The sequence below is a fragment of the Trematomus bernacchii genome, unplaced genomic scaffold (assembly GCF_902827165.1).
Source record: "Trematomus bernacchii unplaced genomic scaffold, fTreBer1.1, whole genome shotgun sequence".
Taxonomy (NCBI): Eukaryota; Metazoa; Chordata; class Actinopteri; order Perciformes; family Nototheniidae; genus Trematomus; species Trematomus bernacchii.
Genome location: NW_022987514.1, coordinates 81,938 through 109,525, shown reverse-complemented (window position 1 = coordinate 109,525; position 27,588 = coordinate 81,938). Strand labels below are relative to the sequence as shown.

The window sequence follows — 27,588 nt, the reverse complement described above, 5'->3', positions numbered from 1 at the left end:
AAACCATAATAATAATAATAAAACAATACAAAATATAATAACAAAAAATACAAATATAATAACTATATAATTAATAATGTATATAAAAAGTATGAAAATAAAACATCAATAAATGACGAGGGACGGGTGACAATTCTGGTCATGTGATCAACTGAGTCCAGATCAATTCCTCATTGATCAAGCAGCTGCATGGCTCAGTTGATAGAGCAGGTGTCCCGTAACTTTGTGTATATGGGTTCAAATCCCATCCTTGGCAGTACATTTCAGTATAGATACATAGATACATCAGCCTTTAACACTGTAGGCCTATCTGCAAAAATACTTTCACCCAAATCATGCCTTAAAAAATATATTTCTAAAAAGATATTAACCAAAATTCAACATATACATTTATTTGATCAAATAAAAGTATTTGTACCCTAAACAAAGTATTAATGTAATGTAGAATAACCAGCAGGGGAAGTGTTAGACGATGTGTGAAGTGACTTTGATCATTTTTCGGTGTTGCTGCACCTTGCAGACGACGGTGAACGGGACTACAACCCCCAGAGTTCTGTTCACGCTCGCGTCACCAACTTCCAGCCAATGGTTGACTGACTACGGGTCACCTGACCAGCACCGCAGCAGATTTGAATGTGTGTGGTGGTTTATGTGTTTTCCGTGTCGCCGTTTTGAATGCAGAGCAGAAAATAACCTTTGAGAGTTGTAAGAGGCGCTTCAGGTTTGTTGTGTTTTAATGTAATGACACTGTGACTTCCGTGGACTTAACGTCATGTTGGAATTCTCAATGTAAAGCTATTAATTAGTTAACATTTGCTTCAGCTGGTTTGCGAACCAACGGGCTAGCATGCTAAAGTTAGCATGACGAGTAACGTTCGTGTTTTAACTGTTAATCAGTGGTGTAAAGTAACTAATTACGTTTACTCAAGTACTGTATTTAAGTATACTTTTGAGATATTTGTATTTTAATATTTCCATTTTATGCTACTTTGTACTTCTACTCCACTACAGTTCAGAGGTAAATTGTGTACTTTTACTCCTCTACATGTATTTAATACCTTTAGTTACTTCACAGATGTGGATGAATGATGTGAAATATAATCAAGTGTTAAATCAGACTTTAGTTCCACCTGGAGTAAATTCACAAGCTACCCTGCAGTATACAAAGTCATTCAAACTAGCTGCACCTTTAACAGCTTTGAGAACACTTTAATGATCAATCATTATAAAACATATCATATATATTATTCTGAAATGGACCAATCTGCACAATGACTACTTTTACTGTCGCTACTTTCACTATATTTTGATGAGAATACTTTTATACTTTTACTTGAGGAACATTTTGAATGCAGGACTTTTACTGTAAAAGAGTATTCCTACACTCTGGTACTTCTACTTTTACTCAAGTACATCTGAGTACTTCTGCTTTTACTCAAGTACAAGATCTGAGTACTTCTACTTTTACTCAAGTACAATATCTGAGTACTTCTACTTTTACTCAAGTAAAAGATCTGAGTACTTCTATTTTTACTCAAGTACAACATCTGAGTACTTCTCCCACCTCTGTTTGTCAGAAGTTATTATACAATGTCATAACATGTGTTAATGTACTGTTGCTGCAGGTGTGATCTGGATCAATCTGTATCCCACAGAGAGGAGACAACATCGGGATGGACTGTCGAGCTAACAGCGGTAGGTTAACACTAAAGCCAGAGTCTGTGTGTATTTAAACACACCATTTGTTTTGTTACCTCTTTTAAACCCGTGTTTATGTCTCCATACAGATATGTTCTTTCTGGCTGATGAGAAATTTGACTTCGATGTTTCTCTGTCACCTGCCAGGTAATTTCCTCTCAGCTGTGATTCAATTTAAATAGCTTTATTGGCATGACCATAATGACATACAGTATTGCCAAAGCTTTGTACAATTATGATATCCATACATAATCCTTAAAGGTGGGGTAGGTAATTTTGGAGAAACCAGCTCGAGTGCGCTAGAATTTGAAAATACACAGCCGGAAAAAATCTGCCACTTCCTTCCAGAGCCCCTCCTCCAACACACACAAACGCGCACATGACCAATGAGGGCACGAGATAAGTTTGTGCACGAGATGGAAGGCTGACCGGCAGGTAGGCCATCCAGTTATTTTAGCAGGGCTCAGATGATTGGTCGTGCTTTTTACAGCGCCACGGCTTCCACAGATTAAATATTTGTATATATTTATTGTCAAAGCATTTAATTTATTCATTGCTATCGGGATGTTAAGAGCATTCCATGGAATATAACAAGTGTTTCTGAAGTGAATTACCTACCCTACCTTTAAGATTTGCACTTCCACTCAAATCAACGTAATACTTCTGCTCCACACTCCCTTCTTGTCAGGTGAAAAACAAGTATGAAGGCTGACAGGCAGGTAGGCCATCCAGTTATTTTAGCCGGGCCGGCTCAAATGATTGGTCGTGCTTTTTACAGTATTACGGCTTCCACAGATGACATTTTTTTATGGATTTGTTGTCAAAGCACTTAAGATATTCATTGCTATCGGGATGTTAAGAGCATTCCATGGAATATAACAAAAAGTGTATCTCGAGCCGGTTTCTCAAACTTACCTACCCTACCTTTAATAAACGTTTTAAACAAAAGCAATTATAACACAAACTAGAAATCCTTTAACTGTGCCTTTATCGTTGCATTTTTAGCTACAACCATTATTTTATCGCTTTTATGAATTGTCTTTTTTGTCTTTGTTTTGTTTTGAATTATTATGTGTTAAATGCCTATGTAAAGCCCTTTGAATTGCCTCTGTTTCTTAAAATGTGCTATACAAACAAACTGACCTTGAACCTTGATTAAAATAAACAAACAATAGAAAAAGTTGTTCTATCTAAAAGTTGATATTTCTCTCTGCAGCTCCAAAGGTGATGAAGATGAGGACGAGGTGTTCATGGGTCCGGTCAGCCATGCGGAGAGGTGCGTCTCTGTCAACGTGACGTCGCGTCTTGAGAATGTCGGCGGCGTGCGTGCGAGCTGGAGTCCTCTGAGCGGAGATCAGCTGGATGCCGTGTGTCAGGAAGCACACAGACTGGCCGACCAGCTGCAGGACAGAAAACCCAATCAGAGCATCAACGTGACCGCCGACGTCACCGCCAACATGACCACCAACGTGACCGCCGACGTAACCGCCGACGCCACATCTCACAGGGACGAGTTTGTCCAGAACGCTGAGGCCAAACTGGGCATGTTGGATCGCATCCCGAGTGCTCTGAGCCCCATCAAACGGGAGACCTTCTGCGTGCAGGACAGTCCCATGAAGCAGCTGCCGCCCGCCGTGCAATTCCGCCTGCTCAGAGGAAGCAGCTCCAACACTATGTCATCCACCCAACCTTCAACCACCAACACTGTGCCATCCACCAGACCTGCTTCCACCAACACAGCTTCCTCCACCCGACGCTCCTCCGTTACCCTCCCTTCATCCTCCCGCCCCGCAGCCACCTCCAGACTCAGCACCTCCACCTCCATGGCGGGGGGGGAAGCCTCAGCTCAGGACGGGGCTTCGGGGGAGGGCGGCGCTGGGCAACGTGCTGCCGAGCAAACCTGCCGCCCCGACAACTTCCTGTTCATCCAGCAAGAGCCAGGTGGAGAAAACCAGACTGCAACCGCCGAGACAAGTAGGAGAGACGTTTTTCTTTTTCCATCTATTATGCAAAATCCACATGTTCATGTCTCTTCTACATCACCATGTGTCCCCTCTTCTTCATGTCTCTTCTACATCAACATGTGTTCCCTCTTCTTCATGTCTCTTCTACATCACCATGTGTCCCCTCTTCTTCATGTCTCTTCTACATCAACATGTGTCCCCTCTTCTTCATGTCTCTTCTACATCAACATGTGTCCCCTCTTCTTCATGTCTCTTCTACATCAACATGTGTCCCCTCTTCTTCATGTCTCTTCTACATCAACATGTGTCCCCTCTTCTTCATGTCTCTTCTACATCAACATGTGTCCCCTCTTCTTCATGTCTCTTCTACATCAACATGTGTCCCATCTTCTTCATGTCTCCTCTACATCAACACGTGTCCCCTCTTCTTCATGTCTCTTCTACATCAACATGTGTCCCCTCTTCTTCATGTCTCTTCTACATCAACATGTGTCCCCTCTTCTTCATGTCTCTTCTACATCAACATGTGTCCCCTCTTCTTCATGTCTCTTCTACATCAACATGTGTCCCATCTTCTTCATGTCTCCTCTACATCAACACGTGTCCCCTCTTCTTCATGTCTCTTCTACATCAACATGTGTCCCCTCTTCTTCATGTCTCTTCTTCATCAACATGTGTCCCCTCTTCTTCATGTCTCTTCTACATCAACACGTGTCCCCTCTTCTTCATGTCTCTTCTTCATCAACATGTGTCCCCTCTGTGTAAAGAGACTCTGAAAGTTTCAGGAACAAAGATTCTCTCTCTTTTTGTCCTGATCCATTTATATAAAAACCTGTCTGAAAATGAGCTGATCAGATTTTGGCCACTTTATGATATCATAACGATGTTTTGTCTTGTGTAACCATTAGCCAATCACCAACCAAGGTAACCCCCCCCCCCCCCCCCCCCCCTTATCACCTGAATCTCCTCCTAGAGCACCATTATGCGCTTTCACACCGCAGTACTTTTCCCACGTTCCGATATAGTTCTGAAATGTTGCGTTCACTCCAAAAAAACTGACTAAACTAAAATTAGTTAATGAGAACCTTATTACCCCCTTTTCCGTCAGGGACTTCCGTGGTTCTGATTGGCTGGGCTGATTGCAAACCGCGCCCCGTTAAACTCCCAAAAAGTTTTGTGAAGCCGCCATTTTATTATCCTCGCATTAGCATTATTAGCATTAGCCCAGCGCACGAACGCAGAGAGACTAACTTATGGCAACACAAAAGAAAACATGGGAGCGGTGGAGATGAGGAGGTGTCGGCGTTCTGGCGATTTACTCGGAAGGCTTCAGTAGAAGCTGCTGGGAGTCCCAGCAGCTTCGACTGAAGCCAGTCCCCAACCCCGGGGACTTCCGGCCGGGGACTTCGGGTGGCAGTATACACCGTGAAGTTGTTTGCGGCCTGCCAGTAAACCCAAAGCAGAAGAAGAAGTGACGTCAGCGGCTTCATTTGCCTAATCCTCCCCCAGGGACTTATTCCGGTGTGAACGCGATCTGTCCTTAGTTCATGAGAACTAAAGAGTTCGTATTGACCCGAATATAAGACGACCCGTCTTATATTCGGGTCAATACGGTACTTTGTTTCATCTGTAGAACAACTGAACATCCACAATTTGCTGCCTTTTTATAGGAGATGTATATTTGTACTGCTGTATTTCTTCGTTTCAAAGAGTTGTTGTTGTTGGTAGAAACCACGGATTTGTGTCTCTTTTTGTCGTGTTTCAGGCGGTGGGGGGTTGGAAGCGCAGTCCGTCGTCTCGCCCCTCCAGCAGGGTGGGGTCAAGCGAGGATCTGCTCTCTGATTCGGCGAGCGTGGCGTCCGACATCAGCGACTCCTCCTTCAACTCCAGCCTTCTGGGGAAACGCATGCTGGCTCCGCCCACTAAGGTAACACACCTGTTCAAAAGTGGTCTACAACAGGGGGAGAGAAACAAGTCAAATCCCTTGCAAGCGTACACATACTTGATACATTGATTTGATCACTTTGGGGGGATTCAAGTCCATCTGAAAGGACAGAGAACAAGAATCCATTGGTCGATGTGATTGCTCTTTTATCCCATAATTTAAGTCATTTTAAAATAGTTTTTATGTTTTATAATAGTTTATTTTATTTTGCGTATTGACTGGTTAATGTGCCATTTCGTTTGTGTTTTACGACCGCTGTATTCCTCTGCCTGTGTTTGTTTTGTGTCCATTTGTTGTAACTTTGTTCATGCTGCCCTCTTGGCCAGGTCACTCTTGGTTAAATAAAGGATATATAAATTGACCTTGATACTGATTTCTAGTCACACAGCTCCACCTGCAGACCAACACACTAAATTAAACTGATATTATCTTATTATTAACTTCCTTTATGTTTCATGTTTTGGTCCGTTAGAGTGCTTTGAGGAACATGTCAGGTGTGAAAGCTCCACCTCTTCAGAGGAGGAGGGTGACGGAGAGGAACAACACATCCTCTTCCTCGTCCTCAGTGTCCAGCTTCAACTCCAGCATCTCTCTGTCCCCAGCCAAAGGTACGCTGACATAATGTAAAGAGTATCCATGCTGTGTGAGGGGCTTACAAAACTACACCATTGTCCAAAAAATCTGACCACTTTTCCTTAAACTAAGTAAAAAAAATGCCATGGGGTTAAGGGAAAAACGTGAAAGATAATTCATCAGGACTAAAGCTCCTTACACACCAAGCCGATTTTTGCCGTCGATAGATGTCTGGCCGTCGATGAGCGTCCTGTCGCCCTACTCAGATTGGTGTGTCCCGCCCCGTCGTGTCTTTTCGGCCGTGCCGACACCTTTCGCCGCAGATTCGACATGTTGAATCGGGAGGCTGTCGGCAAAAGGCCGTCGGCTAAAGAAATCACTCTGATTGGCTGTTCAGCTAGCGAACCAGTGCATGAGAAGCGAAACGGAAGTGAGGGACCCAAACAAACGATTAAGAAGGCAAATCTGAGATTTCATTTAACTCCAGCTCTCGACACAGGTTGGGGAAAGCCCCATGAGCTTCTTGCTGTAGAGTGAAAATGGAACGCACACGCTATTTGTTGTTTGTTTATATCACGCAGTCTGTTCTTCTTCTCTCGGTGTATCACGCAGTCTGTCTTCCGGTTGTTGCCTCTTTTGAATGACGAATACACACTACCGCCGCCTGCTGGTAAGGAGAGTTATTGCCACTCACGCATGCGCAGTTCGTACGTGCTTCTTGGCCGTCGGCTGAAGTCTTTGCGGTGTGTTCCAGTGCGACTGTTGGCCAAGACGCAGGAGACGTGAGGCGACACAACAGTCGTGTTCTTTGGTGTCAGATTGGTGTGTAGGGGCCTTTAGGGAAAGAGACTGCACTGATAATGGGAGATGGGAGGAAAACATTAAATTACAACATGTCTTGGTTTAGAAAAAACTACACCCTTTGATGGTTTCCTTTTTAGGAAAATAAAACTCAAGCTAATGAGAATGGGAAGAAAATACGGTCTCACTCCTGTAAAGCAGCAGCAGATGAAAAGTGACGTGCGTCTGGGTGAGGAAACAGCCATGTTTCAAAGATGGACTAACAACAGAGTTTCTAAATACTTCCCTATGCTCTCTTATCACGGTCTTTCTTGCTGGCTTTATAAACATAGACAAATAAAGGTCTTAATTTCCAAGGTTGGAATTGAAATAATGTAAAAGGAAACGTTGCTTACCCTCTTGTCCACTCGTATTAATCAACATGAATCCCGATTAGTATGATAGTATGAAACTGTTTGAATAAATAATACTTTCACTACTTCAATTCAAACATGTTGAGTTAATTAAAGCCTGGGAAACACCATGAAATGCTCTTTTTAAATGACCTAATTTGATCAAGATTTGACAGTTCCCAAAAACATATAAGCACTTAAGCAAGTTATGGAATAAGTTGTAAAATGCTTAATAAGCACAGTGGCTTATACGATCTTTATTTGTCTGTCAAAGTATTTCAAAAAGAAAATGTTGAAGCTCAGGGTGTCCGCGGGGTCTTAAAAAGTATTAAAAGTTGATAAATCAATTTAGCGAAAATGAAGGCTATTAAAAAGTATTAAACGGCATTTTCCAAGGTATTACATTTTGTAGCTTGTTTTCAATAAGTATATCAATGGTCCAAAGAGGTTGTATTCTACAGTGTGCCTGAATGTAATCATTGCGTAGGTGTGTAGTGTGATTCTGTGTAGTTTATTTATGGCATCCCGTTGGATTTGACGTCATCTGAACAGGACATCGCACGCTCACTGCTTGATAGCGCAAAGGCCCGTTTACGCCGGTTGTTAAACAACATCGTTATGGGGAAATGCAAGTCTGCGTCCAAATGGTTGGAAGATAAGGAGGAAGGACAATCAATACTGTGTATAGTAAATGTGAGGTAAAGTGTGTCGCCAAGGTAACCGGTTAAAACTCCAAGTGGCGATGAGGTCTTAAAATGTATGGAAAGGGTCTTAAAAAAGGTCTTAAAAGGTATTACATTTGTCTTCAGGATTCCTGCATATACCCTGAAGCTCTTTCCGTATCGGTTAGAGAAACCGAACAGCTCTTATCATGGCTGCCATTTCAGGTTCATTTCTCTCTGTTAGAAACCTTCCTGCGAGGAAAAATACTATCCGACTGTAACCCTGTTGTTGTGTCTCCTCTCAGGTAGACTGAACTCCTCTCTGAGCGGCCCCGCCCCCAGCAGACCGGCCAATCAGAGCCGCCCTCGTCGCTCCACCATCAACACGGAGCCAACATCTTCCTCCACCATCGCTGGCCGCCGCTCGATGTCTCTGCAGAACAGGAAGCTGTCCGAGGTGGAGCGCGTCAAAGTGGTCAGATCCACGCCGCTGAAGAGGTCCGATTCCACGCCGGTGCAGCTGACCCCCGTTAAGAGAGGGTTGGAGAAGAGCACCCGGCCTCTGAGCGCTCTGAGGAGCAGATCCAGACCTGAGGCGCTCGTCCTTCTGACACCAGGCGGAGGATTCAGAGGAGTCCGCAATGCAGACGGTGAGAGCAGTTTTAATAGGAGCATCAGTCAAAGTCAACTTGATTGTCTATCTTTCAGTTTGTGTGTACAGACAGAGAGATGGAAATACCGTTTCCCACAAACCTGAATACAAATATATATAAAAATATGTATATCCTTTTGATACACACAATCAAGACACATTCATACATATGCACACATTAAGACATACATAAAAGCACAACAATCAATATATACAAAAAACAGTCACTTCAATTTGTTTGTATGTTTATGTTTCTCATTGTGCCTGTGATGCAGCACCTCTTTTCACCCTCTGTCTGAAACCAGAGCCCAGTTTGCTCTGATTGAAACTCCCTCTGGAGGGAACACACTAGGGCTGTGCGATTATGGCAAAAATCATAATCACGATTATTTTGGTCAATAATTGATATCACGATTATTAAATACGATTATTCATTGACTTTGAAAACATCCATTTATTGAACTTTAAAACAAATACAAATAATAATTTGAACAGTATCTTTTTAACTGTTGATTACCCTGAGCGTATAATTCAACTGAAAAACCAATACAAAAATAAATAAAATAAATGATACATTTAAATAAATAATATCAAAATAATAAATACCAATAAACAAGATCAACAAATATTTTGGAGCGCACTTAAACAAGCTACTAAACATATGTAAATATGATAAATACAAATAAATGAGACCAAAATAAATTAGATCAAATATGTTGCAGTGCACGGTCACAACCTAGCAAAGCTAAATAATTGTTTTTTTCGATTATGTTGTTTTCGTAATTGTGGCAGGCCAAAATCGTGATTGCGATTAAAATACGATTAATTGCACAGCCCTAGAACACAGGGATTCTAGCCTTTTAGCAGACTAAAAACCTGTATAACAAACTACTGGAAAGAGCAAACCCCCAAAAAGCAGAGTAGGGCCGCTTCAAAGCGAGCTAATCACCAAGAGCAGACTTGATGCTACGCTTTGACACATTATTTATCAGATATATAGACCTATTTCATTTTCCATTCCCTCTTCTTGTATGTTTTGACATTTAACAGGACTGTAATAAAGTAATCAAAATGACTGCATGAGACCGAATGCAGAATTCAAAGCTGCAGCCCTTTCTGTTATACCGCCACAGAACCTCCCTGTGGTAAATGAAGACACACTTAATGTTTGACTTTAGAAAGTTTAGGAGTAACGGTTCTGGTCCTTACCTTTTAGAAATAATCGGCTTGAATTTAAATGTCTTTGTTCACACCAAATAAAACAAAGTCTTTATTCTGTTTCACGATCTCATTGTGTTCTTGTTTTTAGCTCCAGAGGTCTCAAAGATGTTGAAGCCAAAGGCGCTGACGTCAGTGAGCAGCGTGGACAGGTAGGTGGCGCTAAATACTCCTTTTTAAAAGAGCAGCTTTTACCATCATCTGTCCTGTTACTCTGCTGAGTCTAGATCTGAAGTAGTTTCACATTTCCGATATTACGTCATATCGGACGCAAATCTGGATCAGCTCCGTTGTAGCCCCGTTTTTAGAGATTTGGGTAAGGAGGAAAAGAGAGGGGGTTTTATTTTCTGACACTGCATGAGTTCCCCGACACACCGGGGACACATGTTTATGTATAAAAGACATGAAAAAGTGCATTTTGCATGATAGGTCCTCTTTAAAAATAATCAGATTTGAAATGTACTTCTGTGTTGCGATCGCGTCTAAATGTGTTTTGGGGGAAACGTCCGGGCTGCAAAGTAACCAGTACGTTAAGAGCCTTTCAGTTCCCCCCAACAATTTGTATTGAAATAAATCAACATGGAACCAGTAATCACTAACTTTGTTTCCCCCCGGCCCCTTATCGTAGAACACCCAGCTAGTAAATAAAAAGTCTTACATTTGAGTATGACCCAAGCCCCCAGGAAGTGCGCCGGACTCGGATGAAAATATTCGTGCTGGCCAAACGGCGGTACTACACTTCCTTTTGGTTGCCAGGCCCGGAAACACTTTTTCCCATTGACTACATTGGGGAAAGAGTGGTCTGTAAATCGTTGGATAATTTTTTTTAAACTAAATAAACTACCCAGTATGAACACTTGTATAGCCCTTATTAAAAAACATTCGTTCCTCAAGTTGTAAAAATGTGCTAATAACGTTATTCTGTGAGTTATTTCCCTCTGCATTATGAACGCGCATCTAACCCACGGGACCGTGCCGCCCGGCACGTTCATGTTACGTGTTCAGCACTACATGCGTTTATCTTTACCCATGGATGCACAATAAGAACGGACCCATATCGCCTTATTGCCAGCCCACGAGCTGTAATAATGGATATATTGCACATGTTTGCTGTAATTCATCATTTGTAAAATATTATACTACATGGGCTGTATGATTAAATCTTGTACCGTAAATGTTGTATTAAATAAAGTTAATATTACCGACGTAGATTAACGTCCCTGTAGCTTCTTATTGCACTAAGAAGCTTATTGCACTGTATATATATATATATACATATATATATATATATATATATATATACATATATATACAGTGCAATCATTCTTTCATGCTAAATGAAGCTCTGTTGCTTGGATATCACTAGATCCTGTTACAAAGCGTAATATAAAAGTACATAACGATTGATGTGTAAATTAGCATAATTACTAGCTAACCGCTAGCTGCTAACTGCCAACTGCCGCCTTCGTTAATATCAAATCTATCATAACAACCATTACCATGCTGTCATGAACGTGCGGTGCTGTTACGTGTACGCAAATTGACGTGCTTGATGTGAACGAGCATTTTGGGGGGCATGGTTAAAGTTGCGCATAGCGCTATGAGCGCACATACGGGTCCTTCTCAGGCATTGCCGGGTAATCTGTGACGTTTCGCTCTCTCAAAAGTTGGGCCATTTTATCATCATGCGCGAATGAGCAACTCTCATAGGATGAATGAGGCCCCGCCTCCCACGCTGTATCCAGTTCTTATTATACATCCATGGTATGACCTTGGGCAGATCATTAATCATTTCCCTCTCCTTCTTCTCCTGTAGTCTCCAGAAGTCCTCCGGCCCTCTGACGCCCCCTGCTGTCCGGTCACTGCAGGTGAAACCTCAACGTCCCTCTGCCCTCCCGACCCCCGTGAAGCGCAGGATGTCCTCCATCCCCGTCGCTACGCCCACCACCAAGAGCCGGGCCAGCAGACCGCCCTCTGACCCAGACTCTGACCCCGCCCACACACCCTCCTCCACCAGGAGGGACAGGAGCTGCTGGTAAGGCTGCCGTTGACCAATAGGAACACCCCTTGTTATATATATATATATATATATATATATATATGGCCGTTAATAACTGTGCAATATATACCTGGCTGCTAAATCCTCAGAACTGTTACAGGATGTGGTATTTTGGTAAATTCTTATTTTCTTATATTTTTTTATCTTTACGTTTTTTTGTACGCATGCTTCTTAGTCAACATTAAGCTGTCTTTGGCTCTTTTCTGCTGTCCCCTCTGTGGGACTAATACAGGTATTCTGATCGCTGCTTTAAACCCCATACAGAGGTCTCAATGGACGACATTTTAGAAATGAGATGCTGCACAAGTCATGTTGGTTTCCCCCAATGTTCTCAGGATACTCACTAAAGTAATATTGGACCCATTTGTCACGAGAGAAACAAGAACCATCTTACTTCTGACACTAAAATGGCATTTTATGACATGTCTCAACAACTTCTCGCTGAGATTTGGCAACAGGGAAGGTTTCTCATTTCTCTAATTCCCCTCCTCGACTCCTATCCTCGTGTCTTAGTCCCGCTCACAGGAGATGCGAGCGGAGGAGTCGAGGAGGGGAACCGAGGAGAGAGGAGGAGCACGGTAGTGAACTGTCAACGGGGGGGGCGGGGTGCATGCCCACTGCACCTCGCGGGAGCGTGCACAGCGTAAATCCAAAACTCAGACATTTCAATGATCTGTACGACAAAGTTAGGTTTGGAAACGGTATCATTTCCTTTTGGCGGGCATGCATAACACCGGAGCCTCGCTGCGGGGAGACTTTGGCGCTGTTCCGAGTTTGTTCTAATCTGTCAAAATGACAGACTGCTTTCAGATTTTTCCGTCATTGTTAAAAGAAATCTGTCATAGACGGAAAATATTCGGTTAACGCGACCTCTGACACACACATATTTATATAAATATATACAATTTCAGAATCAAACAAGTATGAGAGCACTCTCATAATAACGTAACACTATCAGAGTCTTGATATATCCCCCCCCCCCTTCTCTGGTCGCTACAATGGGGAATCTCACTCAATTTAAATTACGGCCAAAAGTTTTATTTACAAGTATTAAAGGGGACCTATCTTGCAAAATGCACTTGTTGATGTCTTTGATACATAAAGATGTGTCCCCGGTGTGTCAGGGAACTCACGCAGCATCAGAAAATAAAACCCTCTCTCTTTTCCTCCGTACCCAAATCTCTAAAAATGGGGCTACAACGGAGCTGATCCAGATTTGCGTCCGATATGACGTAATATCGGAAATGTGGACCCACGGCCCTATCAGAAAGTTGCTATCAGAAACAATGCCTGACTGTTTTGGACGTAATATGGTCGGTGTTTACATTAGCAGAGTGATATATATTATACACACTGCTCTGCTTTCTGCACGGACCTCACAACTGTAAACATTGGGTCGCGATGAAAGCAGTTAATAAAATAATATCCAGGGGATGCATGCAGAGCTGTCATTGGCTGAGATAAGTCCGGCCGTGCCACGACTCTTTTAAACATCTCTGTTGCCGGAAATACATCCGCGGAGGACCCATCAGTGTATCCTCGATCATAGCTCCTCCAGAGAGCCTCCTCGATCCTCGGTCCTCGGTCCTCGATGTGCATTTAGAGAAATGAGATGTCCTTCAACATGGCGCGCTGAAATCCATTTCCGGGTCACAACCGGAGGACCGAGGAGTCGAGGAGGGGAAATTAGAGAAATTAGAAACCTTCCGGGTGTTCACATTAGGCTTCTTTTTTGTTTTAGATTGTTTATGTTCGCACCACCAGATACCAAAGCAAATTCCTTGTATGTGTTAACGTACCTGGCAATAAACTTGATTCTGATTCATGTTGATTAGCTGTGTGTGCCCATTTAAGAGACAGAAAGTGTATATCATGTCTTATAATAAGTGGAATTGGCAAATTTCTTCTTGAGAAAATAGAAACATTAAATATCTTCGGACTCATTCGGTTGTTTGTTTTGGTTTTTGTAGCCCCGCCCCCGTGGAGATGCAGGAGGCGGAGCCTGTTGAAGTGCCTGTCATCCAGCCTTTCTGCCTGGAGGAGGAGGAGCTTCCTGCTGCCCTGCCCACCAGCTCACCACATTCCGACCAATCAGAGAGCACAGAGGCTGGAGCACCGAGTCAGGGCCAATCAGAGTGTACAGTTCCTGCAGCACAGAGTCACAGCCAATCACAGAGCACAGTTCCTGCAGCACAGATTGAGAGCCAATCAGAGAGCACAGATCCTGCAGCAGCGAGTGAGAGCCAATCGGAGAGCACAGTTCCTGCAGCACGGATTGAGAGCCAATCAGAGCCCAGCAGGAACCTGATCGAACCTGAAACTAAAGAGGAGAGCCACCACAAGACACAGGAGGTCAGAGGTCACGCAAAAATAAAAACACACACACCTCATATAACTCAACATTTCTTCTGTTTTCAACTGTATTTATTTCTGCCTTTTGTGTGGCAACCAATGAGTGTCTGAGAGTTCACTTCACTTCTTGTTTCTCTCCTCAGTTTCTCCTCCTGGATCTCCCCGTTCCGACGCTGCTCCCTCAGGAGAAGATGCTCATCGACCTGAGCAACACCCCCGACCTGATCCGCACCAGCAGCAAGTCCTGCTCCAACTCTCAGGTACTCACACATTACCTTTAGCTGACGCTTTTATCCAAAGAGACTCCCAATAAGTGCATTCAACCATGAAGAAACAAACTCAAAGCACGATACATGTGCAGGTACATGTCCTCTCTATGAGCCCAACTCGATTAAGTGCTACTCCGACACATCCCTTTACAATATTATATCCACAAACACAAAACCTATAATGTAAAAATATTACACACGCATTACATTACATGCTTTTCTGCATAGGAGCCCAAATTAGGCCAGGGGCAGCACTGCAAACACCTAGCTATAAATAGTCAAACCAGAGAATCTGATTCGGCTGCTGTGTTTGTGTTTTTTAGATATATGTATTTGAGTTGTATAAATAAACAAAAAAACTGAAATAAAATAACCTAAGAAGCGACCGTTTGAGTCGGAAGACAAAGTAAATGTAATTTTAAAGCATTTTTTATGCGTTACTTTAACTTCTGTGTGGTTTAAAAAAAAACACACCCGGCACAAATTATTCTTATGTTTTAAAATATCTCTTCAGGGGAGCTTTAATAATCTTTATTTGCATATATTGGACTTGCAGTTCAAAGTGTAGACGGTAGACATCTCCTAGAATACTCACAGAATATATCACATAGAATACAGTTACAAGTACAAGACATAAAACAAACTTAAAAATAGCAAAGAATAGACATAATAGGTACGACGTGCATTAAAAGGAGGATAGTGCAAATACAACAAAGTCAGGTGACAGGTTAAAAGGCAGCAGAAAGCAGGAGTTCGCTTCCTAAAAGGCTAAATTGTACAAATATGTTCTGAGTCCCTGATGACTCGAGGCATTTTGTTCCATAGCTTTGAGGAATAGTTTAAAGGCCAATCTTTAAATACAGTGTTTTCTCTCAACCTGTGTTTATATAAATCTCTATTTTCCTGCAGCTGATCGACCTGACCTCTCCGCTCATCAAGTGGAGTCCTGAAGACAAGAGGGAGAACCACGCTCCGCTCATCAACCTCTCCTTCTGATCTTCCTCTTCGTCCTCTTCATCCTCCTCCTCATCCTCCTCCTCAGGATCTTCCGTAAACTGGACTCTTAATTATTATAATTTAGTAAAAATGACCCCTAAAGTTTTTATCAGCGTAGCCTTAACTGAGTATTATGTTTTTTAAATGGTGAAAATATTCAAAGGTTGCAGAAGGTGTTTCTGCACCGGATTGTACTTCTATTGTCTCAGTCTTGCTCTTATTGATGTCTGAATAAATGTTGATTATGTCACGGCTGTTTGTTTACTTTCTGTGGTTATAATATGTCCTCTTTACTTGATTGAGGTAAGAGTTAGGTAGTAAAAAAACACTAGAATATATATTTAATAAACCTCCAATCAAAGATTTTGTTGTAAAGATCTGGCATTTGAAATGATGAAAAATTGAAAAAAATGGTCAAATAATCTCAGATATTTTTATTTTTCCAGCAAAACAAACTCCTGTAATTATGCAACAGATTATTCCAATTCAAAATGAAATAAAACCAGACAAATGAACATGTGTTCCATGATGAAACATAAGAAATCTCATGCTCTATAGACACAGTGTGCTCGCTCTCACAGGGTGGCAGGAAGTGTTTTCTTCTCGCTGCCCCAGCACATTTCGCGCCAAAGTGACTCTTATCGCTGAGTGTGTTTTCCTCAGCTGTTATATAATAAATATACTGCAGGCTTTAAAAGCAGCAGGTTCAGGTGTGTGTTGTTCACCTGAAACATGGCTCTCTTCACGTGCACTATCCTCGTCTTCCTCGCGCTCTCCGACTGCAGCTGGGCTGAAGAGCAGATGAGGAGCTTTGTCATATCTTGACTTAAAGTGGACCTATCATGCTATATTTGAATAATATAGTGTAGGACCATACCTATATAAGGCATATTTAGACTTTTTTTTTTTTCAAAATACCAAACAGATCATGCATTTTAGCCATGCCTCATTTCGCTCAATTTGACCATTTCTAGCTCTGGGCAGATTCAGTGAGAACAGCACCATCTACTGGCCTGGCATATGTACTACAGCGTCTCCAGCGCTTTCTAACGGCAATGGCCGTGGCTGTCTCCTCCTGATTGGTGGAGTTGGCCCAATAGCCGTAGTGCCACCGTCCTGACGTCAGGACAGTGTTCAAATCTGGATCAGTTTTTATCAGATCCGTTGCAGCCCCTTTTTTAGAGATTTGGGTATGGAGGAAAATAGAGAGGGTTGTGTTTTCTGACACTTGGTGAGTTCCCTGGAACACCGGGGACACATATTCATGTATAAAAGACGTACAAAAGTGCATTTTGCATGATAGGTCCCCTTTTAAATAGAACATTTTATTTTTTAATTTCTGATCTAAAATATTTTGATTGCGTTTCGACAATGCATAAACCAAGGGGTGTCCAAACTACGACCCGGGGGCCACATGCGGCCCGTTGCTCACTTTTAATCGGCCGTCAGCAAATGCTAAAAGTATGAATGAATATCAGAAATGTGTGCTTGTCTTACATTTTACGTTTATTATGTTAAAATAAACTACACAGTATTCACGTGTTAAAGGTAGGGTAGGTAAGTTTGAGAAACCGGCTCGAGATACACTTTTTGTTATATTCCATGGAATGCTCTTAACATCCTGATAGCAATGAATATCTTAAGTGCTTTGACACAAAATCCATAGATCATCAACATCCATAATTTTGTTACCTTTGGACAGGCTGGCTTTGTCTTCCCCTGTTTCCAGTCTTTATGCTAAGCTAAGCTAACCAGCTGATGGCCTTATTTCTAACAAACATATACAGCAATCTTAATATCTATGATCAGCTGATCCAAGAGGGTTTGAAATAGTTTATAAAGTTTCAGAAGAACCAAATCTATCAGACAAATGTAGTTAAGTAGAAATGGAAATAGTTAAGTACATTTTTTTTAAGCTACTTTCCCTAAGTTGAGAACTAGTGAAAACTCTACTTCAGTAAGTACATTTAAAAAACACAAAAAATAACATTCTTTGTTCCTTTTTTTTTAATCCATTGAGGCTTTGTTCAAACTTTACAAGCAGTGTGCAGAGAGGTGGACGAAATACAATTAACATAACACAACAGACAGCTGAGATGTAACATTTAAATTTCCCTGGTTTGTGAAACCACTGCAGCCTAATGTTTAATGATCAGGTATTGTTGATTCTCCAAGTAACTGTCAATACATTTTGTACCAATATACTATAATTCAATAATCAATCCTGAACTTCCCCTTTAAAACACACCAGAGACCCATCATTTTCCCCTCAATTGAAAATTATAAAAAAAATATATATACAGTATTTTACTGATGAAAAAAGAGTGCATTACTTCCACTAGTAATGTGTGCAAGTATGAAACACTTTTTGAACACACAATTCTGAGACAATAAATACTTTTCTTGTCCCCCTGACATATAAAATAAGTGGTAAAAGTTTATTTCTGAGTAAATAGTTTTCTGATCACTTCGAGTCATGACGGCAGGAAGTGCAATCCATAGAATAAACTAGAGTACATTAGAACATACTCATCAGTATTTGATGTGTTTTTATGCATCTCATCAAGGTGAACCATATGTGATCAGATTCTGAAACATTAACAATGTGTACAATGTACTTCCCCAGTTGAATACATGTATTACATTTAGTGAGAGTGACTCTTTCTGTAGAAAATCCAATGGTTGTTCTACTCAGTGTGATTGACAGGAGAGATGATCAGAGGGGCAGAGTTTTTACCACCATCATTATGACCGGGACCAAAGTATGGGTAGAGTTTCTCTTTGAAGCAGCAGCCAGTGAAGGAGTAGATCAGAGCTGCAGCATCAACATCATAAAAGGAGACCAGACCCTCCTCATAATCCACAAACACCCCCACCTTCTCAGGCTGAGACTTCAGAGAGAGACGGACTGGAGGATCAGCACCAGCTGTGTACTCATTTTCATTCCTCAACATTATCATCCAGTTACCATCCTGAGGAGACGCTGTGATCTGTCCCTTCCTGTTGATCGACTCTCTGGCCACTCCTAAATCCCACCCAGTCTTCCCTTTAACCTGAACCTCGTAATAAAATCTTCCTGAAGAGAAACTCTGCTTTGCTAAGACACTAGGACAATGATCAAATCTCTCTGGATTGTCTGGGAGATTCTTCCTCACATCACCATCTTTAACTTGTTTTCCATCATCAGACAGGATGAGATCAGGATGTGCTGTATCAGGATCAAGAGTCACCTCCACCTCATACCGCTGGACCCTCTTCAGCTCCACCTCAGAGAGCAGCTTCTTCATCTGTTTACTGAGCGTCTCCTCCAGCTGAGTCACAGCTCTCCTCACAGTCCCCTCATATGAAGGTGGACGGACCCTGACTTCTGTCCAGTTCTTGGTGGGTGGAGCAGCGTTCAGGGACGTGAAGCTTTGGAGGAGGTGGAGCTGGTCTTCAGAGCGTGACAGCTGCTCCACCTCAGAGCTTCTCTTCTTCAGCTCAGAGATTTCCTGTTCCAGCTCTTTGATGAAGCCTTCAGCCTGTTCCTCTGTCTCTCTCTGCTTCTCTTTGATGGTGTCGATGAGCTCGGCCTGGCTTCTCTCAACAGACTCCTTCAGAGCGGTGAAGACCTGAACACCATCTGCTATCTCTCTGTCTGCTCCTTCCTTACTGAGCTCCACTGAGCGATTCATCTCCTGAATCTTCAGTCGTCTCTTCTGGATCATCTGCTGAGTTTCAGCCTCTGTCTTCCCCAGCTCAGCCTTCTTTCCTTCATATTCTTCTTTCAGAGGAACAACATCATGTGTCTTGTGGTCTAAAACAGTGCAGAGCATGCAGACACACACCTGGTCGGTCTTACAGAACAGCTCCAGCAGTTTATCGTGCTTCACACACATCCTGCCTTCCAGGTTCTCCACAGGGTCGATCAGCTGATGTTTCTTCAGGCCTGGCCTTGTCAGGTGAGGCTCCAGGTGAGTCTCACAGTAGGACTCCAGACACACCAGGCAGGACTTCAGGGCCTTCAGTCTGGTTCCAGTGCAGGCGTCACAGGGAACTTCTACTGGTTTGACAACTTGTTGCTCTGAGCTGCTGCTGCTGGCTTTCTGTTGAGCTGACTGTCTGAACTGAGCAGCCATCTCAGAGATGAAAGTGTTGACCAGCAGCTCAGGCCTTGTGTGGAATAACTTTTTACAGTTGGGACACTGATAGGGGACTTTAGTATCCCAGTGTTGAGAGATGCAGGCTTTACAGAAGTTGTGTCCACATGGTGTGCTGACTGGATCAGTGAACACATCCAGACAGATGGAGCACAGAAACTGATCTTCAGTCAGCAGACAGCTGGCAGCAGACATGTCTCTCTGAGGACAAAACGTGTGAAAAAAACAAAAACTGTAATGTATATATGATTTAATCTCTTGTATCTGTTTGCTATAAGTCAAATAGATGGTGATACTGAACTCTGCTGATGTATCATGATTATGCGGAGGGTGAAAGATTGCTCAAATTTGCAGTACACTGTTATTGTTAAATGTTAAACAAATCTCTCTGTTTGTTAATATTATAAATAAATCTGGAAAATCATAGCAGCATTCAGTTTAAACTCTAAGAAACACAATGTGTAAGCTCTAATACTGTTGGGGGATTTTGCCATTGTTGAACAGAGGAGTGAAACCTCCTGCTGAGCATCACTGAAGTTAATACTAGTTGTTGTTGTCGTGTGCTGTGCTGAAGCGCAATCATCCTTGTACATTACTGTTTTATATACAGTACTGTATTCACTGTATTTATTATTATCTGTGTATTTATTCTTATTTATACATTTCCCATCTATTTACCTTTATTTTGTATCATTTATTTTGTACATACTTCTGATAATTGTGTATATAACTGACTGTTTTGCACTCTGGTTAGACCCTCCTTCATTTTGTTACACTGTGCTTGCATTTTGTAATGACAATAGAGTAATCTGATCTAATCTAATCTAAATGTCACTACCCGATCTGCCGCCCTGCCCTATCTGCAGTGCGCATGTGCGAGATGGTCCGCCATATTGCACAACTCCGTACGGCAACCCAACTAGGACACTTGACACAGTGGCATTTGGCAAAGCACACAAAGAAAACTCCGAAAACCGAGAGAGATGAGTTATTGTTATTACAACGTGACTTCACTATTATTTAACAACTCTTTTTATTGGGTTCTTTTATTTGGGGTTAAGTACATTGTCAGAATAAGTGAGACATGGATTTAACTTCTGTTAGACAGCTATATGCTATACATTTTAGCATACATTCACAGTAAATATTTATTCATGTAACGTTCGACAAAGGGAGTCGGAAATAGGCTTCAAGTTCTTGGTGTTTAATAGCTCCTTTGTTCGCACACGGTCACAGGTTACATGTTACAGGTTGCAGGTTCATCAACACTCTGAGCTCTACTCCCTCACTCCCAGACACAAAACAGGGTCAACGTCACGACACCCCAGCCCTCCCCCCTCTGCTCCCCCAACCACAGGCCCGCACACCGACCAGCATTACTGTGCAGCTCCGTGATTGGCAGAGAGACGGGGGACGCTTGAGTGACACACCCAGCACCCTATGCAGGGTCGCTACACTACCCCCCTACTACAAAGTTCCTCGCCCACGAGGGACACATAAAAAACTAGAACAAAACCTGCAACTAAACACTAACCCACAGCAGCGAGAACGTGTAACACATTTTTCTTTAGTTGAACTAGGAAGGTCTGGGTGGACTACCATCCCTTCCAGTGAGACCAGGGCGCATTCTTGCCCTCTACAGGAACCGAGGGGTCTCACTATAAACTTTAACTACCACACAAAGTCTCTGAACCGACTTGGGGGTCGTGTCTGCCTTCTCGGCAGGGGGGCTGGGGTCAGGGGGACAGGGGGTGCCGGTTCTGGTCCAGGCGGGGGAAAGGGGAAGAAAGTGGGGGGGGAACTCAGTCACTGACGGGGGGCTGCTGCTCTGCTCGCCGGGGGACCTGGGTGGGGGTGTCGAGGGGGAGGCCGTGGGCCCCGGTGTCCCTTGGGCATGTGGAGAAGCGACTCCTCTGTAAGGGGCCAACCTGTCTCTGTGGAGCACAACTTTTCTCCCCTTGGGAGGCAGCTGCACTCTGTAGACGACTTCCCCCACCCTCTCCAGTACTCTGCAGGGACCAACCCACTGGCTGTCCAGTTTTGGGCACCGGCCTTTTTTCCGTTGTGGGCTGTAGACCCAGACCAGCACCCCGGCCTGGAAGTGCTGCCCTCTTGTCCTGGTGTCATAGTTCCGCTTCTGTCTCACCCCAGCACTTTTCTGCTGATCGCGGGCAAAAGCGTGAGCGGAATCCAGGCGGTCTTGAAGTCTCCTGGCGTACTCAGGCCCTGGAGGAGTGTCCAGGGAATCTGGCGGTTGACCAAACGCCAAAACAGCAGGGGTGCGAAGCTCTCTCCCTAACATGAGGAGAGCAGGAGAACAGGCTGAGGACTCCTGGACTGCAGAGCGACATGCCATGAGCACAAGGGGCAGATGTTCGTCCCAGTCACGCTGGTGCTGAGACGTGAGGATGGCCAGCTGCTGGCCCATGGTGCGATGGAATCTCTCGACTAGTCCGTCGCTCTGAGGCCGCAAGGGGGAGGTGCGTGTTTTTCGCATGCCCAGTTGTGTGCACATGGAGGCGAACACCCGGGACTCGAAGTTCCTCCCCTGGTCACTGTGCAGGGACTCCGGCACTCCAAACCGGCTGAACATGCCGGCCACCAAAGCATCTGCGACTGTCATTGCTTCCTGATCAGGGAGGGCATACGCCTCTGGCCATTTTGTGAAATAGTCTATGGCAGTGAGGACGTAGCGGTTACCCCTGCTTGACAGAGGCAGAGGCCCCACCACATCAACCGCTACTCTCTCCATTGGGGCCCCCACGGGAAACTGTTGCAGTGGAGCATGGGAACGACCAGGGGGACCCTTACGAGCCATACAAGGGTCACAGCGGCGACAAAAGTCTTCGACATCCCTCCGGCACCGCCCCCAGTAGCAGCCCTGGCGAAGGCGGCGGAGAGTCTTAGTGACGCCAAAGTGCCCGGAGCCTGCCGTTCCATGCATGGCCTTGAGTACCGCCTCTTGCAGACCCTTCGGGACCACCACCTGCCATCTCTTCTCTCCCGTAGCTGGCTCCTTCCACGCACGCTGCAGTACGCCCTGACACAGGCGCAGAGCCTCAAACTGAGACCACAGCCCCTTGGTTGATTTGGAGAACACTGCCACTTCCTCCCACGGTGGCCGCTGCTGCGCCTCGACCCACTGCAGTACAGGCTGTAGGTCTGTGTCCAGCTCTTGCTGTTGCTTCCACTCTGCCACGTCCACTGTCTGGAGCTCCCGGCAAACGACCTCTTTAACTTGACGAGCTGCAGCACAGACGGTGTCCTCCTCCAGCAGCTCCTTTTCACGGGTCTCTCTCTTCTCACAGTAGTGGCATCCGCCGGCGGCACACGGGCGGCGGGAGAGAGCGTCTGCGTTTGTGTGACGCACTCCAGCCCGGTGCTCCACCCTGAAGTCGAAAGCTTGGAGCTCTTCTAACCACCTGGCGACCTGCCCTTCTGGCTCCTTGAATGTCATGAGCCACTGTAATGCAGAGTGATCAGTCCTCACCGTGAACGCCTGGCCACACAGGTAGTATTTAAAGTGCCTGATGGACAGCACCACTGCCAAGAGTTCCCTGCGAGTCACGCAGTACCGTCGCTCGGCTTTGTTGAACGCCCGGCTGAAGTATGCCACCACCCGCTCCCCCTCTGGTGTAGTCTGTGAGAGCACTCCGCCTACGCCCACTCCGCTAGCGTCTGTGTCCAGGGTGAAAGGCAGACTGGGGTTGGCCGGGGCGAGAACCGGGGCTTCACTCAAGGCACGCCGAAGGCTGTCAAACGCTGCTTGACATTGCTCAGACCAGAGGAAATCACTGTCTTTCTGTAGCAGCTGGAACAGGGGTGCAGCAGTGCAAGCAAAACCCCGTACAAACTTCCTATAGTACGAGGCCAGGCCCAGGAAACTCTTCAGCTCCTTCTGGTTGCGAGGATTTGGCCAGTCCGCGACCGCCTGCACTTTCTCTTGTAGGGTGCCGATGCCTTCGCCCCCCACTTTGTGGCCCAGGAAAGTGACCTCTCTCTGCATGAAATGGCACTTCTCTGGGTGTAGCTTCAGGCCAGCGGCTCTGATCCTTTCCAGCACCACTCTTAGAGATCCCAGGGCCGCCTCAAACGAGCCGCCATGCACCAGGATGTCGTCCAGGTAAACCAAGCACTGCTGACGGGGAATACCAGACAGCACCCTGTCCATCAACCGCACAAAGGTGGCAGGGGCATTACAAAGCCCAAAACTGAGGACCTTGAACTGCCATAGTCCCCGGCCGGTGCAGAAAGCAGTTTTTGGCCTGGCCTCTGGGGCCAGAGGGACTTGGTAATACCCACTGCGGAGGTCCAAGGAGGAGAACCACGACGACCCGGAGACCAGGTCCAGGGACTCATCGATGCGGGGAAGTGGGTATGAATCCTTCTTAGTGACCCCGTTCACCGGCCTGTAGTCTGAGCACAGCCGCCAGCCACCTATCTTCTTTGGGACCATGACTACAGGTGCTGCCCACGGGCTGTCGGAGGGCTCGATGATGTCTGCCTGCAGCATGCTCTGCACTGCCTCGTCACAAGCCTGCTGACGAGCCAGGGGAAGTCGGCGAGGGCGACACTTGATGGGGCGCGAGTCCCCTGTGTCAATCTCGTGTTCTACCAGATGAGTTCGGCCCACCTCCCCCTCACTCATGGCGAAACTGCCCTGGAACTCTAGCAGCAGCTGCCACAATTGCTCTTGCTGCTCGGGATTAAGGCCGCCACAGTTCTTCCTCCACACCTCCCATACTGCCGGCTGAGCCTCTTCCACCCCAGTCTGGGGTAACTGGGGAGGGGCTGTGGTCGGGTGGCACAGGCCGGGGGCGACAGGTGTGGAGTTGCCCTGAGTGGGCGTCACCGGGGATAAAGGCAAAGAGGGAGGATTATTTTCCGTTTCCAGGGTACTCACGGGGTGTGTCCCAGCCGGTTCAGCAGGGGTGTGGATACGGGTCATAGTGATCACAGGCCCCCCGTGGAAACTCACTGTGCCTGCCTGAAGGTCCAGGTGGCAACCAGACGCCCTCAAAAAGTCCAAGCCCAGAATACACGGATCCTGTACATCTGCTATCCACACCGGATGCTGCACTTTAACTCCCCCCACCGACACAGTCAGCATGCCTTTTCCTTTCATAGGTGCCAGCTCTCCCGTGACTGTGCGTAGACGCACCGCTGTCGGTTCTAATTGAGTCCCACTGGGCAACACATCTGATCTCACCAGGGTCACTGTCGAGCCTGTGTCCACCAGCGCAGTGCAGGGCACCCCTTCCACAGTGACAGGGACATAACAGGAATCCCCACCACCAGCACGGCCCACCGCGACGACAGGCTCCAAGCCTGTGCTGTCATCTTCTTCAGGAAGGAGTAGAGCCTGGCTCCCCCGGCTGTGCTGTCGGGCTCCTTCCTCGGCTGTCTGTGTTGGTGGCAATACGGCTGTGGTTTGGTTGGTGGGTTTTTGGGCCTGGATCCGCATCTTCCCCTTTATGCGGGCCCCCCGTCGTTTCCCTGGGACCGGCGTGCCTTGGGGCAGTCTCTGGCCAAATGTCCTGGCTGACCACACTCCCAGCAGACCCTGCTACTTGGCCTGCGTGTTGACTGCAGAGTCACAGCCCTTATCAGTTCAGTCATTTCGGCAACCCATGCAGGCTTCTCCTCCTCTCTGCAGCTCCTCACAGCCGGTAGTAACGGCCCTCCGCTGCTCCTAGCAGCTACACTCCACACATTCTCTCTCTCCACAGCCATCTCCAAAGCCGCCTGCAAGGACTGTGGATGCTGCAGCTGTACCTCGACCCTCAAGTCCGCAGGGAGGAGGGCCCTGATGAATTGATCCCGTGCCAGCTCACTCTGCACTCCGGGTGGCATGTGTGCATACGCCCGCCGCGTCAGGCTTTCCACGTCGTTAGCCAACGCCCGCAGCGTCTCCCCAGACTTCCTACAGCGGTTATTTATTTCATTCCGGAGCAGCTCTGACGGGAAACACTGTCCAAACCGCCTCTTCAAAGCCCCCGCTAACGCTTCATAGCTGTGTCGGTCCTCAGGGCTAAGTAGTAGCAGGCATGAAAGAGCCTCGTCTGTGAGGCACAAAGCTAACTGTAGCGCTTTAGTCTCTATTGACCACTCCCCGGCATGTGCTAGCAGTTCAAATTGGGCATGGAAAGCCTCCCAGTCTGACCTACCCGACTATTTGGGTGTTTTCACGGACGCGGCGGCTGCTACTGTTTGCTGGGCGCCGCCATTGTTGTTTACATCCAGAATGTCAATGGCGCGAAACGCCGCTGAGGAAGGAGTCATCCCCGCGACTCTCTCAGGCGCTCTCTCGCCTCCCGTGCACTCTTGAACTCCCTACTCATGTCCTTCGACCACCCGCATGCTCCATCCTCCTCTCCGTCACTATTTTCTTGCTTCACTCCCATCCTGCCGAACTCATCCATCTCCGCTAGCTCACCGGCTAACTCCGTGACGCAGTTACGAGCTCCCGTCAGGATAGACGTCCTTCGTTCGAAAAAGTCACTTCTGACACCAATGTAACGTTCGACAAAGGGAGTCGGAAATAGGCTTCAAGTTCTTGGTGTTTAATAGCTCCTTTGTTCGCACACGGTCACAGGTTACATGTTACAGGTTGCAGGTTCATCAACACTCTGAGCTCTACTCCCTCACTCCCAGACACAAAACAGGGTCAACGTCACGACACCCCAGCCCTCCCCCCTCTGCTCCCCCAACCACAGGCCCGCACACCGACCAGCATTACTGTGCAGCTCCGTGATTGGCAGAGAGACGGGGGACGCTTGAGTGACACACCCAGCACCCTATGCAGGGTCGCTACAGTATGATAGCTGTCTAACAGAAGTTAAATCCATTTCTCACTTATTCTGACAATGTACTTAACCCCAAATAAAAGAACCCAATAAAAAGAGTTTTTAAATAATAGTGAAGTCACGTTGTAATAACAATAACTCATCTCTCGGTTCTTTTTCTGCTTTGCCAAAAGCCACTGTGTCAAGTGTCCTATTAGAGTTGCCGTATGTAGTTGTCAAATATGGCGGACCATCTCGCACATGTGCACTGCAGATAGGGTAGGGCTGCAGATCGGGTAGTGACACTAAACACGTTGTTGAACAGAGGAGTGAAACCTCCTGCTGAGCATCACTGAAGTTAATACTAGTAAAAAACAGTAAACATTATCAGCTTCAAAAGGCAGACAGCAGTTACTACAGAAACAGGTTCAAAGCTCAAGGCTACTTACCACAGTGTGTACAAATTATATAAAATGAAATATCTAATTGTCATGCCTTTTTATAAGCAACACTTTTAACACAACACCAGATCCCCTGCTTTGGACAGTCCAGAACACATCTAATATTTAGATTCTACTTTGTTTAATAGAGTCGATTATAAAGATGTTTTCAAATACAGGAAATATGAAAATTAGCATAAGCTAATGCTAGCTTTGACTGTATGCTCTAACCTAGAGTTTACATTGTAGTTTTATTGTTGGCTGTTGCTAATGTAAATGTTGAGGTTTTTATCTTAACTGACACATTTATATTGTATAATATTCTTTATATGGTAAACTGATGTAATACAGTCAGATTCTGATTTTAATCCAACTTTGACTAAATATTTAGTAAGTGATGTGTCTGTAGTGTACTCACCAGTGTTTGCAGAGTCCTGCTGTGTTGTTGATAAAAAGCTTCTGGATTCAGTTGAGTGTTTCTTCAGAGAAACAGAGACTTGTCTCGGCTGCTGCTCTGCTGTCGCTCAGACAAACTTCAACTTTGATTTCTGGGAAATGGAAACTCTTCTCTGACAGTGTGGTCCCACCTCTCAGTGGCAGTTTGCAAAGAGGAAGTGGAAGAAGAACTATTGAGGCTTGTTAT

At 45.3% G+C, this 27,588-nt stretch overlaps 2 protein-coding genes across 2 annotated transcripts; one reads left to right on the top strand and one right to left on the bottom strand.

The window, feature by feature from the left end:
• Positions 1 to 613: 613 nt before the first annotated feature.
• Positions 614 to 15,831, top strand: LOC117470566 (G2 and S phase-expressed protein 1-like). The gene is given in 13 exon segments (XM_034115390.1): positions 614 to 721; positions 1,626 to 1,695; positions 1,788 to 1,845; positions 2,915 to 3,539; positions 3,541 to 3,672; positions 5,428 to 5,589; positions 6,080 to 6,215; positions 8,341 to 8,685; positions 9,997 to 10,057; positions 11,722 to 11,940; positions 13,935 to 14,316; positions 14,460 to 14,576; positions 15,495 to 15,831. Coding segments are annotated over 12 exon segments (2,346 nt in total). The 5' UTR covers positions 614 to 721; positions 1,626 to 1,673; the 3' UTR covers positions 15,582 to 15,831.
• Positions 15,832 to 17,570: 1,739 nt separating this feature from the next.
• On the bottom strand, positions 17,571 to 27,504 carry LOC117470548 (E3 ubiquitin-protein ligase TRIM21-like). The gene is made up of 2 exons (XM_034115369.1): positions 27,364 to 27,504; positions 17,571 to 19,921 (listed from the first exon to the last, which is right to left on the bottom strand). Exon 2 carries the CDS (start codon positions 19,913 to 19,915, stop codon positions 18,269 to 18,271), a length of 1,647 nt encoding a protein of 548 aa, XP_033971260.1. The 5' UTR covers positions 19,916 to 19,921; positions 27,364 to 27,504; the 3' UTR covers positions 17,571 to 18,268.
• Between the last annotated feature and the right edge of the window lie 84 nt (positions 27,505 to 27,588).